At 39.0% G+C, this 18,569-nt stretch overlaps 1 protein-coding gene across 3 annotated transcripts in view; it reads left to right on the forward strand.

Annotated features, from left to right (window-relative positions):
• NPR3 (natriuretic peptide receptor 3) overlaps nucleotides 1-12,904 on the forward strand; it is a 67,440-nt gene extending 54,536 nt beyond the window's left edge. For 2 of the 3 annotated variants that reach the window (XM_025181393.2, XM_006116523.4), the window contains 3 exons: nucleotides 2,917-3,052; nucleotides 4,971-5,058; nucleotides 8,358-12,904. In XM_025181393.2, the coding sequence (XP_025037178.1) occupies nucleotides 2,917-3,052; nucleotides 4,971-5,058; nucleotides 8,358-8,469 (336 nt within the window). In that variant the 3' untranslated portion in view covers nucleotides 8,470-12,904. The remainder of the gene's footprint in view (nucleotides 1-2,916; nucleotides 3,053-4,970; nucleotides 5,059-8,357) is intronic. The other variant, XM_025181394.2, reaches the window with a different exon arrangement.
• The last annotated feature ends 5,665 nt before the right edge of the window (nucleotides 12,905-18,569 follow it).

Genomic DNA, 18,569 nt, shown 5'->3' on the forward strand with positions numbered 1-18,569 from the left:
TTGCTAATTATCATAGCTATTGGCTGAGCATTCCTTGCCCATTGCTCAGCCACAGACAGAATTTTCCAGCATCCCTACAGAGTACATGTTTATAACTCCATATACAGATATCATACAAGTACATGAATAGCATATGCAGAATCAGTAGAACACAAGCTTTCATGTAACACCTCACATGGCCCCCTTTGCATACACTTTTGAGAAAATACCCCCCCATGGGTGCAGCAATGATCTAGCTGCTCCCCTTAAAATCCATTAATGTGACACCCCCAAAGCAAAATTAATGCAGGAAGTGATGGTAGTAACATCACTGAGGGCATCATAGGCCTCCCCATGTTTTGGCTCTGTGTTAATACATGTTCTAATCCATTATTAGAAACCACAGTACAGAACTGGTTACTAAGGGCTTGTCTGCACTGCACTGTCGGCTCAGGATATTACTTGAATTTTGCCCTTCACCTAACTCTCATGCATACCACAAAAATATCCTCCTCCCTATATCTGGGTAGTTGACCCTCTTAACTGAAGTACTTGACTGGAGGCACTAATCAGGTAGAAATGCAGACATTCAGATTTGTTCTTGCATTTTCTTTTGTGGGTGCATCCATAAATGGGAGGTCTAAAATAATTTATAAATCCCATTATTTAGATAGAAGCAGCCTCATACTTGGCTACGTATAAAGACAACTTGAGTCAGATTCTCTACTGTATTACTCCATCTGTATGTCGATGTAGCTTTGTTGTTCCATTGGCATTACACTGGTGGGCTGTGTCTAGACTGGCCGCTTGAATTTCCGCAAGAACACTGACGATCTCATGTAAGATTGTCAGTGTTCTTGCGGAAATACTATGCTGCTCCCGTTCGGGCAAAAGCCCTCTTGCGCAAATGCTTTTGTGCAAGAGGGCCAGTGTAGACAACACGGTATTGTTTTGCACAAAAAAGCCCCGATGGCGAAAATGGTGATCGGGGATTTCTTGCACGAAAGCGCATCTAGATTGGCACAGACGCTTTTCTGCAAAAAGTGCTTTTGCGAAAAAGCGTCCGTGCCAATCTAGACGCTCTTTTCAGCAAATGCTTTTAACGGAAAAACTTTTCCGTTAAAAGCATTTGCGGAAAATCGTGCCAGTCTAGACGTAGCTAGTAAAACTAGATTGATGCAGTAGTAAACCATATTCTGGGTGTTTTATTTGGATGCAACATAAATCAACCCCTTGGTCATGTAATATTAATGCAAGAAACAAACTTACATACTGCCTCAAATTTTAAGGAAGTTCAGAATACTAATTTAGATTTACAAATTTTATATTTGAGTCCAAAATCCTGAACAGAAAACAGAAATGCATGTAAACATCTCAGAACCTTACAGATTGTAACCCAAATTTTGGCAAAGCTCTCCTGCTTTTAAGTTTCTTTACAACTCAAAACCCTTGGTCCTGATTTACTTAGGTTCATGCTTGGGATGGTCTCCAGGCAAGAAAGTAGGGATCTGAGTCCAGATTTCAAATGCAAAGAAGTTTGTGGGAGACCAGATTAAATGTTTTTTGTTAGGAGTGTAACATCTCTGGCTCAGTCCTCCAGCCTGATCACAGTCAAATTGAATCCCATCTAGGGTGTCAAGAGAATCCAAACAAGGGCCTTCAGTCCTAGCTCAGGCACTTTAAAGTCAGGTTCCCAAACAAGTCTTGTCCCCTTTTTAGAGTTTACACCACTTTACCAGTGGCTGATACGGGAGCCTGGGCTTGCCTACAACTCCAGGGTCTAGCTCCAGGCCCTAAAGGCAGCAGCCACGTAATGCTCACTGTATTCATTGCTGCAGTTTCCCTAAACCTCTTCTCATCTGGCCTCTTCACTCCCCTTATCTTAGGGTGAAAGTTCTCAGTTCCTCTCTCTTTCTCTTAGCCTAACCTGTTGCAGTCAGAACCAAACTAAGGGTTGTCCCTCAAGCTCCTTTGTGCATAGAGGAGCACCTTTCCTCATTCCTGCGTCCCGGTACTGACCTGGTCATTACCCTGCAGCTCCTTTTTATGTAAGCCTCTTGGGCTCTGATTGGCTGCTTCTGTGCACGTCTAGCGCAGTGTTTCTCAAACCGGTATGCAGCGAGGCAGTTGGAGGTGTGCCGCAAAGCACAACAGAGTTCAAAATGGCCACCTTTACGTTTTTCTCAATAACTTTCCCCCCCAACCCCCTTTTTTTTTTATCCTTGGTGAAAGAAATTATTGTGTGGTGTTCCTTGATCTTAAAAAGTTTAAGAAACACTGCTCAAGAGAGCCCACCTTTACTGCTCCTTCTCTGTGGTGAGGTGTTTGTAGGATTGTAGAGCCTCCAGCAGTAGGCTACCAAAGGCTTAGTACACCTTGTCACAGGAGCCATCTAAAAAACGATCACAAATTTTTAAGCAAGCTGACTCAAAATTTTCTCTGAGACTTGACCATTTATTGTTCGGAGCAGAAAGCTGATGAAATTGACTATGGCTTGTGTTCCGTTTTCCTCTGAATTTTGAGTTAATTCAAACTTAAAGCTGAGAGGTACAAAGCTGTATGAACCAGTATAATGATAGCATTTGCATAGACCCTCGCAAACCAAAATGCTGTAGCTCTAACTGCACGTTTTATCCAACATAGTATGAATACAAATACGAGCTTCCAACTCTGTGCAGAGAATTGCCACGATTTATAAACAGCAGTGACTAAAGTGGAGCAGGATATGGAAAGCCTTAGATTTATAATCTAGAGTTTTTACTGTGGTCATAAGCACTGCTAATTAATAATCTCATCACTGGGATTCTGATAAGGCAACTCATTGAAATTCTGTGGATAATCAGTGTATGCTCCAAGCACATGCAGCTCTTCAGTTTCTCTCTTTTTTCTGGAAATAAATTCATTAGAAAAGCCTTGTCATTTCTTATTTTTACACAGGTGATTGGGGACTATTATGGAAAGCAAGGGCGTTTTGAAATTCGATCAAACGTGAAGTATCTTTGGGGTCCTGGCAAGCTGAGAATAGATGAAAACAGAGTTCTAGAGCACACAAACAATACACCTTGTAAATCATGTAAGTTTAGTGACATAATGTTTCCTTCCAAGCTGTAAGACAGAGGATGCAGCATATGCTGTGTTACAGTGTTCCTTGTTTACACACACGAATCTTAATGGAAACACAGTCAAGGTTGCTGGGCCTGAACATGCCAACAGTTCCTTGACAGCTGTGCTGTAGTGAAACAGTTCCCTTTAACACGGCAGGCTCATATCTTTATTCCCAGACATTGCATGCTGCTGCTGGGAACAAAAAGCTCAAGCCGATATGCAACTTCTTGTTGGGCTCCCAGCCATTATTTTACAGATACTGAATGTGGGCAGAGGGGACCTAACACAGAGGGACCTGAGGCAGCATATTCAGAAGCAGGGAAACAGTTGTTTTACTCCATGTTGGCCCTAATCCCATGGAAGTCCCCTTCCAGGAGAATCAAAAGGTAGCGCTCTGCAAGCCAGAAGGGAGCAAACACAGTGAGTAGCTGGAATGTGTAGGCTTGTACCTCACGACAAGGAGTTATCTTATCACACACCTTTGACAGACGCTGGTCAGAACAGCATCAGGACAGTATGAATTTCCCAGGGAAAATTGGGGTTACTATGAACAAGCACAGCAGGGAAGGCAAAAGCAGCCTGGGTCCAGAGCCAGCACAGGCACTGGGGGAAAGGTTGCTGGCAGGTGGCGTGGAAAGGCAATCTCTACTCTACGGTTGTGGCTGGAGGATCATGGAGTTTCAGGTGGTGCCCTTCAAGGAGGCTCAGTCTGAGCAGCCCCGCCTCTTTCCAGTTCACTGAGTTCACAGACTGCGCCTCCCAGAGGAGACAATGGGGAAGGGTGACAGGGAAAAGGTGCTTGCAGTATTTCTGGGGCAGGTTTCCCTCTGCTGTGGACATTTCCAATGAGCCCCCTTGTTATAAGGAGGGTGTTGCAGGAAATGAATCGCTAGCTCTGGAGTCAGGAACTACCCCAGCGTGGCAATTTTCCTTTCCATTAAGGTTTAGCTGTACTCCATACTTTTCTGTATACATCCATTCTAGCCCAGACAGTCCCTGCATAGCCTGGAGGGAGACAGTGCATTTGTGCTCCCTTGTTATCTCCAAGCATCCCTGAGGTGAGGGGCAGCAACACCCTTCAAAGGGTCAAGGAAAAGCAAAAAGGAGACAGGGCCATGGCTTGCCCATCCCTCCGCACCAGCCCATGGAGTGGACCAAGTGTGACAAGAGAAGCCAGCTATGCTATCCCTAAGCTATGCAGCTACCATGTTGCCCTTCTGCTTCCTGGAGGGGCTTTCCTCCCTGAACTCCCTTGGGTCATTGCATCTCTGCCCTGCCCCCTACCCAACTCTGTGGCAAAGTGCTGGATTCTCTCCATTCAGCTGAATATTGATTTATAATTATGGTCACATAGTCATTTATTTACTGTAACATCATCTGCAAAACTTTCAGCACAGAACTAAAATCACATGATTTTAACTTGAAACTCAGCCTGGTTATTCAATAGGTTTGCTAACACTTATGAAGTGGAGATGAGCCCAGCCTTAGGTTAGTCTGGGTTTTGATGCTAACACAGGTGAAATATGTTTATTACTGCAAGAGTAGCTGCAGCAGACATTAAACCAAGACTCCTGCCATGTGATCTTTTGTAAGCCTAGCCTCTGTTTTGTGGGTAGGCCATACACACTTGTTTCTTACCAGCATGCCTCTGTATCACACTTTTATTACAATGGTGACAGAGTGTTACTTTGGGAGGCGGGTGAACCCAGCACTCAGAGTAAAAAAAGGCACATGAGTTTGAACCAAAGGAGAGATTCTGCCCCAAATCCCTCAGAAGTGGGTTCTGAACAGTGCTAGTTATTTTCTTGTGCTGGTCATTCCTTTTAACATGTATTTTCCAGTTCTGGTATGAATGCTGATCATTTATTTCTGTTTGCTTTTTCAAGCAGGTGGCCTAGGAGAATCAGCTGTTACGGGGATTGTAGTTGGTGCTCTACTTGGAGCAGGATTACTAATGGCTTTCTACTTTTTCAGGTTAGTCCCAGTTACTAAAAGTTCCTTTGCTACCTACAGAGCCCAAATCTCTCTACTCCTGGCAAACCTGGCTCTGGTATGAGGAGAGGAGACGGACAAGTGCTAAAATAAGGGACTACTTCACAGTAGTAAGACTTCCACAGAAGCCAGTTCATTCATTTTCACTATTTCTATAGCTGTTTTGTATGCTCAAATCAGCTTTATTTCCTTAGGCCCTGATCCTCCAATCCCTTATGCTTGTAAGTAATTTTATTCATGTCAGTGAATTCATGGCTAATTCAGTAACACTCATAGGCGTGAAATGCTTTCCGACTGCAATTTTCTAACATTGTGTATTTGTTGATCATGCAGTGGACCAGCACCAGCTGCCTAGAAGAGTTAAGAAATGTATTTAATTAATTGCTGAAAAAATGATACTGGTAACCCAGGAGATATTTCAAAGGACTGCTTTAGCATGATTGACCAAAGGGAGTTATTGAGTTTCACTGGGTTCCAAAAGACAGAACCAAAGGCTCTATTGCTGGGCTGTCTATTTTTTAAATTTTATACTGTCAAACAACAAACAGAGGAGGAGGAGGATTTTATGGAGGGCTTGGGTCAGGACAAGTGGGAGTCACTTCCACCCTTTCTGCCTGCTGTCATGTCTTGTCCCTCCAGTACTCCTCCCAGAGAAAGGGGGTTAGGGTATGAGGAGGTCTTTATTTTCTTATGCTTGGAAGAGAATAAGTAAGGATACGTCTACACAGCAAAGTTATTTTGAAATAACAGCCGTTATTCCAGAGGACTAGTAAAGGGAAAATATAGTACCAATCTATAAAAAGGGAAAGAAGAACAACCTGGGAAATTACAGATAAGTTAACTTAATTGCAACCCCAGGAAACATAAAGGAGCAAATAAGTAATCAACACCTATAAGATAAGGTGATAAGTTATAAACAACATGGATTGGTCAAGAACAAATTGTGTCTGACCAACCTAACAGCTTCCTTTGACCAGGTAACAAGACTTGTGGATAAGGGAAAAGTGGTAGCTGTAGTATATCTTGATTCTAGGAAGGCTAGACCTCCCGACAAACAACTTGGGAAATACAACTAGAGGGAGCTACTATAATTTGGGTGGATAACTGGTTGCAAAACTATTCCCAGAGAGTTGTTTTCTATGGCTATACCTTGATGTGAGAATGATGATAGGTCAAGGGGGCTCATTGGTGAGCCTGTAAGTGGCTTAGGTGTCCAAATCGTGCCTTGTGTTTTTTCCCTACAGAAGTGACAGGTGTAGTCTTGGAGAAGACGTACTGGTTGGTTGAACTGTTGTGCCCTTTCTTTCCTCCTTTGTCACTTCCCTCAGTCAAACTGGAAGGGCATATCTAGCGGGGTACACAGGGACCAGAGCTTGGGCTGGTTCTGTTCAGTATCTTCATCCATGGTTTAGAGAGTACACTTACAAAGTCAGCACACAATACCAAGCTGGGAGACTTGTAAGTGCTTTGGAGAATGGGATTAAAATTCAAAGTGATCTGGAGAAACTGGGGATGGGGTCTGACATAAAGAGGATGAAATTCAATAAAGACAAATGCAAAGTATTCCACTTAGGAAGGAACAATCAGTTGCACACATATGAAATGGGAAATGACTGCCCAGGAAGGAGCCTATGGAAAGAAATCTAGGGGTCATATTGGATCACAAGTTAAATAAGAGTCAGTTGTGTGCTACTGTTGGAAAAAAAGTCTAACATCATTTTGGGATGTATTAACAGGAATTTTGTAAAGAAGACATGAAAAGTAATTCTTACACTCTACTCCTTGCGGATTAGGCCTCAGCCAGATACTGTGTCCAGTTCTGGGTGACACATTCCAGGAAAGATATGGACAAATTGGAGAAAGTCCAGAGGAGAACAACAAAAATTATTTAAGATCTAGAAAACATGACCTAAGAGGGAAGATTGAAAAAAAATGGGTTTGTTTAGTCTGAAGAGAAGACAGAGGGGGACATGATAACAGTTTTCCAATACATAAAAGTTTGTTACAGGGAGAAGGGACATAATCTGTTCTCCTAATCTCTGAGGATGGGACAAGAAGCAAAAGGCATAAGTTGCAGCAAGGTTGGTTTAGGTTGGACATTTCTTGTCAGGGTAATTAAGCACTGGAATAAATTGACTAGGGAAGGAATGGAAGCGCCATCTTTGGCGGTTTTTAAGAGCAGTTTAGAAAAATACCTGTCAAGGATGGTCTAGATCAGGAGTTTTCAAACTTGGGGTTGTGGCTTGTAAGGGTAGGCTGCTAGCTGGCTGAAAGATGCTTTGTTTAAACATGACCGCCCAGCCTGCACCACATCCCGTAGCTCCCATTGGCCAGCAGCTCAGTGGTGCAGTAGTTATGCTAATGTGGATGCAAATATAGCTACACAACTACCTGATCATTTTCTTACACTGCACTTCGTTGCAAATCTGAACCTCAGTCCCTCTGATATGTTGTCATGACAGGAATTAAGCTGAGCTGCCAGGGTTACATTTCCAAAAATGTCCTGGTTTTGTGCCTGAGCAACTGACATCCATGCTGTTATTTGCACATAAAATATACATCCAATAAGTACCAGATTTTTAAAGGTATTTAGACACCTGAAGATTCAGATTGATGGCTAGTGGGATTTTCAAAAGAAAGTAGGTCGCTAAGTCCCATTGATTTCAATAGGAGTTAGGCACTTACTAGCATTTGCTAAAGCATCTTCTCAGGTTAGGTGCCTATCTGCATCTTCAGAAGCCTAACTTCAAAACTGCTAGACCTAAATCCCACTTGTTCATGGAAACTGAATGCAAATTTCCCTTGTAGGTGACCATTCTGTGATCAGTGAGCAAAAGCAGTATGGTAAAAAACTGCATGCACAAAGGGGACTGGTTTGAAGCCCCTTTCAATAATCAGCCCTGAAGCCCGTTGACTTCATAGGTGTAATGTTAAAAATATTCATAGCATTTCTAAAATTTCAATGCAAGGAGACTTATCTGGCATAGTTCCCATGACACTCTACAAAAATGTCCTAATCGTTTAATCCACAAATTGTCCAAGATGAAAATGTTTGTCTCAGTCCTTTGAGAATGCCTGTTAACTTTTACACAGAATTCTAGGGCTAGGGCAAAATGCTGCAAGGCAAACTACTTTAATCTTTTACCAGGGTTTTACAGTCTGTTACTTCTCCTTTCTCAACAGAAACCCAGTTGTTTCCTATAGGCATTTTTTGAAAGAGACATCCTATTATCTTGTTATTGAGGGAGGATTTCTTACTCTGTTCCTCTCCTTTCATGCAGAAAGAAATACAGAATAACTATTGAGAGACGAAATCAACAGGAAGAATGTAATATGGGCAAGCATCGGCAGTTACGTGAAGACTCCATTAGATCTCATTTTTCTGCTGCATAAAAAAGAAAAAAAATTCCATTATTTCCGAGAAAAAAAACTTTAGGGAAACGGACAAAACCAAAGACATTAGTGTAAAAGAAGAGGCTCTTGAAGAACTCATTCTTTAAGCAGTAGAGTAATTTTGTCTTAATTTCTTTCAGAAACTCAGGAATGAATTGCTGATCACATTATGCCATATGGCCTTTCATCTTGTGGGGGGGAAAAAGACAGTTTCACATTGTAGGACATTCTTAGTGTTTTGTGAAGGTATTTTCTAAGACATTTTTTGAGGACAGCAGTTTTGTGCTTAGGGCTGGGGATGCTTCTTCCTGACCCCTTCTTTTAAACTTCTAGTGCCTCCTTCCTTAGCTACATCATAAGCAAGGATATCAAAATATCCTTTTTTAAGTGCTGCTTTGCCATTAAAATAAAAAATGTCTTTATTGTGGGTGTGGTCCTGCATTGCTGAAACCAATGGACCACTTTGCCATGGATCTCAGTGGGTGCACGATTAGAACCCTAGAGTTTAATCTCAGGAGGGAGTTGGCACTCGTAATGTAAATAACCATTGAGAAAGTGAAGAGAGTGGAAACACTCAAAGTCATTTTTTCATTGTACGTACAGTATCAAAATCAATACAGGAAATACAGAGACTGCATCTCTTCTCACTTATATGGGTGTAAATCAAGATTAGCTCCATTGTAATCAGTGGAGGTTAACTAGTATGAAACATAAGCAAGGGGAGGTCAGAAGAGCTCTAGAGTGGAATGGATTTTTCTTCAGCCTTATATATGCTTTTATATTATAACAAAACATCCCAGGAGAATCATCATCCTTTTCTCTCTCCCCACATCATCGCCTCTTAGAAAGGCTAGTGTACAGTACCTAAAGGACCGGCTTCTGCTCTCATTGAAGTCAATGGCAGAAGTCCCCCTGATTTCAGTGAGAGCAAGGTATGACCCTAGACTCTGTAAATATTAATGATATGAGTGTTTGTACAGTAACGGTAATTCAAAAGATTGTTTTGTATAAAAATGACATTCCATGCTAACATTTTATTTGTAGGTATTTTTATCTGGTATTTTTCTATTAGAAAGTGTCTATTTTTGCTTTGGTAAGATTAAAAGTCAAGGTGAGACGGTTTGAAGAAATATTTTTACAAGAGTGAATAATGTGCACAGGAAGTCATCGATGTAAATAAAAGTTATTTTGGTTTATGAATATTAACTAGATTTTTCTCCCTCATGCCTGCCTTCTTTCCCAATATGTGCAGAATGCAAATAATTAATTAGCTAAAGTAAAATACAATTGATAATTTAATTGTAAAGTTGCCAAAAATTAGTTATTTTGCCAATTTATTCCCAAATCCTGTCAATACTTAACTTTACACACATTCAAGTCAATAAGACTGGCGGTTTACATGGGTGAAGTAAAGCATCTTCAGGATTAGGGTTTTAAGATGCTGCTGTGAGATCTGATCCAGATCCTGCTGTCATTGATATCTCTGGTAATTATATAATTAATTTTAACAGTGACTTCAGTTGGACCAGGACTAGGGCACTTTCAAAAAAAGGCGTTATTCCCCATAAAATGAGGTTTTCCATGATAAAAAAAAACTGCCACATTCTTTTGATTTACTTTCGAAAGAACGTGGCAGCAGGCTAGACGCAGGGGAAATTTTTTTGAAAAAAGGTTACTTTTTTCGAAAAAACCCTGTAGGCTAGACACACCCTTGTATGTATATGAACAATGATGTTAGCTTAATTTATGTGTTAATTACTAATAAATGAACTCCATAAAGTAGGATAGTAAAAGAACTCCAAAAGAGTGGGCTAATACAGTATTAGCTTCTTTTTTTAAAAAAAAACTGGTACATTACTTATGTTATATTTCTCAGGAACACAGTAAATTGATAACTTGACCTTTGATAGCAAATGACAAAGTATTTTGGCAGCATTCTGGCATTATGGTTGTTTCACAGCAGAGTTTTAGCAATGGGAATAAGTACATAATTTTTTGGGGAGGAGGTAGCAGTTAAAGATAGTGGGGAAAGATCTGCCCTCAGATATGTGTCTAACTCCCATTGTCTATCTGGATATCTGAAGGCAGAGTTTATAACTAACTACAGGAGCTTTTGTTTAAATTAACCATTTCACATGAGAAAATTGAAATATTTGCACTTTGCACATCTCTGCTTATAGAAATATTAGGCAGAAAGGAGTTTAAATGGTATGTGGTCTTTATATTTTTAGACCACATATATCTTTAAAATAGGCAATGAGAATGATCTTGTCGACCATATACAGGTCAAATTTCTGTTGAAGTCAATGGAAATATTTCCCATGAAAGATTTCAGGACTGGACCATTTGAAGGGCTTAACAAGTAGTGTGATTGGCTATGGTGATGTTCTCTCTTGGGAATCACAAGAAACTTATGCACTTCTTTTTGTCCTTGATTCAGTCTTATATATAGCATATTTAAAAGTTTCAGAGGGGTAGCTGTGTTAGTCTATAACTTAAAAAAAACCCAAATGAGTAGTCCTTTAGCACCATAGAGATTAAGATTTTGCCCAAGAAAGCTCATGACACTATATATTTGTTAGTCTCCAAGGTGCTATAGGACTACTTGTTTTTGTTTTTTTTAAATCTAGCATACATGTGAAATAGACACCATCCTTTTATATTTTACCCATCTGAGTTAAAGGGAAGGTTCTGGTATATTACAAGGATATTGATGGTTTTTCACCAGGAAAATAATACTGCCATGACTAGGAGACTTTCTTGGATTAGTGTTTAATTATAAATAACTGCATAGATTTTTTAAAAACCTAGAATTGCTTCTTTCAGAATGCACATTTCAAAATGCCTCTGACTGGTGTATACCACATTTAGACCCTAGAAAAGTGACTTTTAAGAGGTGCTGGACTAGAGTTCATTCAACAATTCTCATTAACCACTAATGTTAATATTCTGCATCGATGGCAAAATACTCTGAAGAATCTGACACTGTTGAAATTTCTATGTTAAGCTACAACCCATCAAATACCATGCATGGATTCATTAGGTGCTGAAACTTCAGAAGGTTAAAGATTCTGACTGTGTGTAAATGGTCGTTAGTGTTTTTGTTGTGTGAATGTTCCTATTAGACACTTGAGCAAGCAGAGGAAATGTACCTATTAGGGCATTTTAAAATATCTTGTTTTAATTGTTATTTTCTTAATCTAAGCTGATATGCACAAGGAATAACTGCACAATTCTCACACACCAAAGTCTGTGACCACAGGTTTTACAAACATTAGGCCAGATAATCAGCTGACATTTATTGGCACAGTTACATTGACTTCAGTAAACTTACACTGATATGTACCAGCCGAGGATCTGGTTAATTTCTTTGACACCTTATTCCCTATGAACCACTTGCATGGGTGTTTTTCCACATTGTTATAGGAGGCACCATTAAAAGCAAATGTGACAGTTACCACAGAGTAGTACACAAGATCATTAAAGCTTTTTTTTTAAATTTAGTACATACTTGGGATGAGTGTTGGGTAATGATTGGCAAGTGTTAATGGCTTCTAATGTAGTAAAAGCTTCCAGGTGGAAAGGTGTGTTGGGAAGAAAGAGTAAATGAATACCTGCACATTGAGTTTAGGGAAAAAGGAGAAAGATACTCAGGGACTGATTGTACTCCCATTGATGTGCTACTGACTTCAATGCGAGCAGGATCAAGCTCTTGCTTTCTACGCAGGATGTGGGCAATATTATTTTATACTTAAACTCAGAGGTCCAGCCCAAGGCCTTTTCACCAATTAAATTCCACTTAAGACCTTAAAAATATGGCTTCAATTAAATTTAGGCGACCCATAGGATTTGGGCTGACCCTCTACTAGTGGTGAATCTTGCCACTTAAGTGAAGTGCTTACTTAAATAAGAGTGTTTGGGGCCCATCTAAAAGTATAGAAAGCTGAATACTGAGAGGAAGGTGATGGGATGAATTTGCTGTGTTCCTTGTGCCTAGTATGCAATTATCACAAAACCAAGAGGACTCAGGATAGAGACTGTGGTAGTTATCTTTGTCCCCTTTTTTGGGGTGATACTATTCATTATCAATGTAAAAATACTGGACAACACAGAAATGTAGTATCAGTCTAGTAGAAAATAAATGGAAAGCTGCACAGTATATTGTACTGATGTAAGTAGAACTATATGCATATAATGTGATTTTATTTATTGTTTTTTGTAAAGGAGAACGTGTATTCATGACTGTGGATATAACCTCTGTTTTATTTGTGTAATGTATTTCTTTCTTTTACAAGTTGGCCATTTAAAATATCTACATTCATCAATGCCCACTGATTTTAATTATGTACATTTTCTTGTAAACATGTCAAGGAGGCAAGAATGTCACATATCCAAATTATAACAAAATGTTCCCATTAAAGAAATAGAAATGTGATAGTGCACGTTTTCCTTCTCTGTTCTCTAAACCTGTTGATTTTATTCTTAGTCTCTAAAGTTGGAGCCATCAGAGTGTAGTGTGAATGATAAAAAGAGTCTTCTGGTTTTAACATGTCGAATGAAACTTTAATTATAATAATGACTAGGAGATATCAAAGGTGAAGTATTAAATAAATTCAGTAATTCATTTTAATTGCTTCAGGAGAAAGATAACTGTTTCAAAGTCCAAAAAAGTCTTTGATAAACACATAAAATAAATTTAAAATATTGGATACATTTCTTGGATTCTCCAATGAGATATAAAATACAGACTCAATTATTTAAATCAATTGGCTATTAGACCTCTTACATGAAAAATTTTGCAGTCAGGCAAAACTTGCATTGAAGATTTTTTTCCCCCAAGAATGCACTCCAGGATATGTATCAAATCTCTGACACTGGGACAGAGTAATTCAGTCACTATTTCTGGGACTTCAAAATACTGTTATCAGGACATCCTGTCACTCCTGGTCTACCTTCTTAACAACATACACAGTGGTGTGGAAACATTTTGGCTACATCTAGACTACATCCCTTGCTCGTAAAAGGGATGTAAATTAGACGTATCGCAATTGCTAATGAAGTGGGGATTTAAATCTCCCCCGCTCCATTAGCATAAAAATGGCTGCCGCTTTTTTTCGGCATGGAGCTTTGTCGGAGAAAAGCGTCAGTCTAGACGCTGATCTTTCGAAAAATAAAGCCTTTTCCAAAAGATTCCTTATCCCTCATGAAATAAGGGATAAGGGATCTTTCGGGAAAGGCTTTATTTTTCGAAAGATCAGCGTCTAGACTGGCGCTTTTCTCCAACAAAGCTCCATGCGGAAAAAAAGCGGCAGCCATTTTTATGCTAATGAAGCGGGGGAAATTTAAATCCCCGCTTCTTTAGCTATTGCGATACGTCTAATTTACATCCCTTTTCCGAAAAAGGGGCTGTAGTCTAGACGTAGCCACCCAGATTTTTTAAACCTGTCCGTGGTTTCTAACCCTTTTATCATTTTTGTTATCTTTCCAATTTATTTACGTCTTTCTTAATGTGACACCCAAAATTGTACATAGTACTCCAGCTTAGTCTACTCAGTGCCAAGTGGAGTAGAACACTCCAAAATATTAGCCTTTTTTGTAACTTTATCACATTGTTGACTCATTCAATATGTGATCCACTGTAGTATGTTATCATGTGGATTATTTTCATCTACTCTTACTAGGAAGATAAAATAAACCTGATTTGGGTATTCTGAATTTTCCCAGATGTTGCTGCCTTCTCTCTGAACTCTGTTCTTCCACCCTTGAGGGAAAATGAAAAGCTACACTGTAATCTTGCAGCCTTCAACTATGCCTGGGCCACCATTGACGATTTGACCTTAAATAATATGTACTGTCAAGAATATGCTGTTAAACGATCATGTCCAGCTAGAACATAGTGTACCTAACATAACAACCATACACTATCAACAAGACAATGGAAAGAGGAGGCAAAGACATCTTCACATACCTCAAGAGCCACTGAAATCAAATGAAATCTTTCATTGAAAATATGCTGTATATTTATTTTATTATCTTTAGCACTGAACAACCAGCCAAAAAAGGTACATGGCAGTCAAAAACTGTAAAAGCACTTACTGTGCTGTGTTTTTACAGTTCCCTCTCTGTAAATGCAAAAAGTGCTGCACAAAACATTAACCTACACAATGGTCAGCGCCGCCCCAGAGAATTTTGTAACATTCCTATAGAATGCCAGCTCAGTTATCCTTACATGGGGCTAAAGATTTGCATGATCATACTGGGATGTCGAATGTTAAAAGATTCTGTGTTCAGCTAAGAGGAGAGGAGGGAGCAGAGTTGAGGTAGAGGTTGTGGCAGGCTTGTTCATGTGTGTGGGGATGCTTTTGTTTCTGTGCATTTCAAAGGTTGTAACCCTAGGTCTCTGGCAGTAGGACATTTCCCAATATGTCCTTCATCCGGATGGAGAAAATAGTGTATTGTCTGGCCAGAGAATCCATTCAAAGGAAGAGAATAGGAGCAAAGCATCCCAAATCTACAACTTTCATAGTACCATAGCTTCATTCTGAATTGAATTATTTCAGTTTTCTATTGAAATATTTCTCTGAAAAGTCAACATTTTCTTTAGGAAAAAAATCCTTATTTTTCTGACCAATTCTATTTTTAACCATGCAACTCTAACAGTGTAATTAAGAGAACCTAGTTGTAGGATACAGTTCTGCCTTCAAAACACAGGCACTGAAGAAGCAGAAAACCCCCCTGGAAATTTTACTTCCCTGGTAAACTCAAAGGAGAATATTTTATAACCTAAGGGCCCAGTTCTGCTTACTTTCTGATGAGTAGTAATTTACTCTACAAGGAGATTATTTGCATAACATGGTCCTCATGCAAAGCCCATGAAAGTTAATGGAAGATTTCATTTGTGGTCAGTAGCTTTTTGATCAAGCCCTATGTTATTTCTTAGTGTGAAGAATAGGAACAAATTCAGGCCCTGTTTTTAAACTGTACTATGCTCTGACAGGAAATCGTATCAGCTCATCTGAGAGTATTGCACAATAAAAATTCTGAATGGTATTATAGACTGGAATAATTACTGTTCTTTGCTTTAGTGCCAAAGAAAGGATAAAATGAGAGAAATAAATATTTTTGCAAAATACTTTCCAAACAATGAACATTAAATCATTTTTTCAGGAATGTGCATAGTTAAAGGGACACAAAAGAAAGCTGTACAAATTTTCTAATTTCAGAATAACTCCATTTAATTTTTACATTCCCACTGTATTCTACAAACTCTCTCTTCCTAAAGCAAATAACTGTTAATATGTATTTAAGTCTACACTCATGTGTGATTTAACACGGGATAAAAACATCCAGGTAGAATCAGAGGTATCTTTGTTATGGGAAGATGTCAGTTCCCAAATGTTCACTGTACTATGCAGATGTGTGTACCTAGGACAGGTTTAAAGCTCAAAATCCATCTCTGCTGGGATTTACAGCAACTTATAAATCCATGAGGAATTTTTCAGCAAAGTTTCATATCTTATTCACTTATGAGAGCAGATTTGTTTTAATGTTCTTTAAAAGGGGATGTTTTAAACTACTGCCTGTTTTTCACTATTTAAATTGTAGTTTCCTACATTTAGAGTGATATTTTAGCTACTTTGTTAGATTAGAAAGGTTCATTCAGGTCTCTGTGAGGAATTCCCATGACTTTTGTGTTCTTCTGACATGAAAAACTAGAGACACAGAAACCATTGTATTCACTTCAGGTTCTCCCTGAGATTTGTTGCTGAACTTAGTTTTCACCCTCTAGACAGACACTTGTGTCAGCACTTTAAGTGACTGAGATAAAGATCTTGAATCCTTAGTTATCACTTATCTGATTTCCACATTAAAGTACTCCTGAACATCTAAAAACATTCCCAGTTTTCTGAAAACAATACTGGTTTTATTTAATTGGAAATTGCATAGGAATCCACAATGCAATAAAATAAACAATTTTTAGCTCAATATATAATTTCAGATTTTGTCACATGTGAGTAGGGTTGCCAGATGGTTTCAACAAAAATACCGGACACACTTGACATTACATTACAATCTACATTACATCTTACTTAGAAAATACCGGACATTTATATTTTCTCATTTATATTTTCTCGATTTGTTTCCCGAACAGAAAGCTCAAATACTGGACTGTCCGGTTCAAAACCGGCCACCTGGCAACCCTACATGTCAGAACAAACAGTAAACCTTTGGTGATTTCAGAGCCTCTGTAGCCCAATGGACTACTTGGGGTTAGATACCTATGTAAGCATCTTTAATCCCGCTCCCACCTCATGTTCCAATTCTGCTATTAGGACCTTTTCTTTTACCTCCTTAGTAATCTTCTCTTTCTGTTATTAAAATCACAGACAATGCTTTGTCAAAACATCTTCCACTTTCCGAATACCAGAAACATACTGAACATGATTTCATCCTTCATACCAAGCTTTCCCCCCAACATCCTTCTGAAATGTCCAAGAATGTGGTAGATGTAGTTACAGTGAGGAGGTAAATGATATAGCTAGACCCAGTTTTGCAGAAACTGTGCTTGTCATGAGAAAGCAGCCAACACCCCGCCTGGCAATCCCAGACTATGAAATGGCCCCAGGGCTGTGACAGCTGAGAATGATTTGGAATAAGTATGAGGTGCTCTAAATTACCCTAGGGCTGCAGATGATATCTTTCCAATCAACCTCAGGATTAGGGAAGATTAAGATGTCCTAATAACATGATTGCACTCATCTCTAGTACCCCTGAAAAAGTGGTCCAATGGGACTAAGCATGAAATTTAGGCTTTTCAGGATTGAGCCCTGAATAACTCAGATAGTATTTTGCTAAATCAGGCTTCGGATAAACTATTTAGCTGTTGTCACTTCACCATTTTAAAGGGATTTATACCACTTCTTGGCCATGGTGCACAAATGTGTGCAGAACAGATGGTGTGATGACATTGTTTTATCAATACATAATCTGATGCTGGGCAATTTGTGACCAGCAACCAAAATTCCAGTAAGTTATATTGTTTCCCCCGCTTTGTAATAATTGATTACAAATTAATCAAAAATATGTTAACCATCTCCTAATATTAGTTTGAGTTAACTGCTTCCTGAATGTATGAAAAAAAGTGACAAATGTTTACAAGCAGTTATTCCTTAAGGCTTAGGAAACTATCTCCATGCAGCATTTTGAATTATAAATTTGTTTGTGAGAGGACTTTGCAAGATGCTGTTGACAGACTAGGAAATACCCCGAGCTCACTATGAAATAAACATGTTAAAGAATGAAAAAGGCAGAAGCTCTTTGAAAAAAAAAACCCACAAGTATATTGCATCATCCTGATCTATACTGCAAGGAGGGAAATATATCCAAATATGTTTTCCCATAGGGCTCGAGAGAACACAAACATGAACTCATGAAACCCAGATGTAGTTAAACCACACAGAAGCCAGAGTATGTTGTCATTGTGATAAATGATTTCCTATCATTCTCAGTTAGTCTCAAGGCTTCCCAAAGAGAATTGTTTAACTCTGAATTGATATAAAATAAAGCTAACCTACTGTGCAGCATTTGGTACTTTTGTTACTCAAAAAGATAGGAGAGTAAAAAAAAAAGAACTATCACATTGTTATCTAACAGGAATACTTTTAAATTTCATCTCCCGGGTGGTTTAACCTCCCCCCAAACTCAGAACTGGATACTAGGCTCACCTATTCAGAAGTAAGTCTGGAGCAAGTTAATAGAGTTATGCAAAGGTGGCATGCATTCATAATCAGGTCCGTTTTCCTTATCTATTTAATCACCATCTGTCTACGAACAAGAATAATAAAGGCATTTAACAGTCACAAACATCTGGCAGCATGCCACCAAACCACTTTATGCACATAAATAATCCCAATGAAGTCAAAATTAAGAATAAGCACACACCTAAAATATTTGCTGGTTAGGGGCCTAAATGCAAAAGGGACTTGGTACGTCAGGAAGTGACAAGAACTCATGAAAACACTGAATATCAACAATCTTAGGTTTTATACCATTGACAGAGAAATCATAACGTGCCCCACAAAATTGTGTTCCTTCCCTTT

The sequence above is a fragment of the Pelodiscus sinensis genome, chromosome 6 (genome assembly GCF_049634645.1).
Source record: "Pelodiscus sinensis isolate JC-2024 chromosome 6, ASM4963464v1, whole genome shotgun sequence".
NCBI classification, from domain to species: Eukaryota; Metazoa; Chordata; order Testudines; family Trionychidae; genus Pelodiscus; species Pelodiscus sinensis.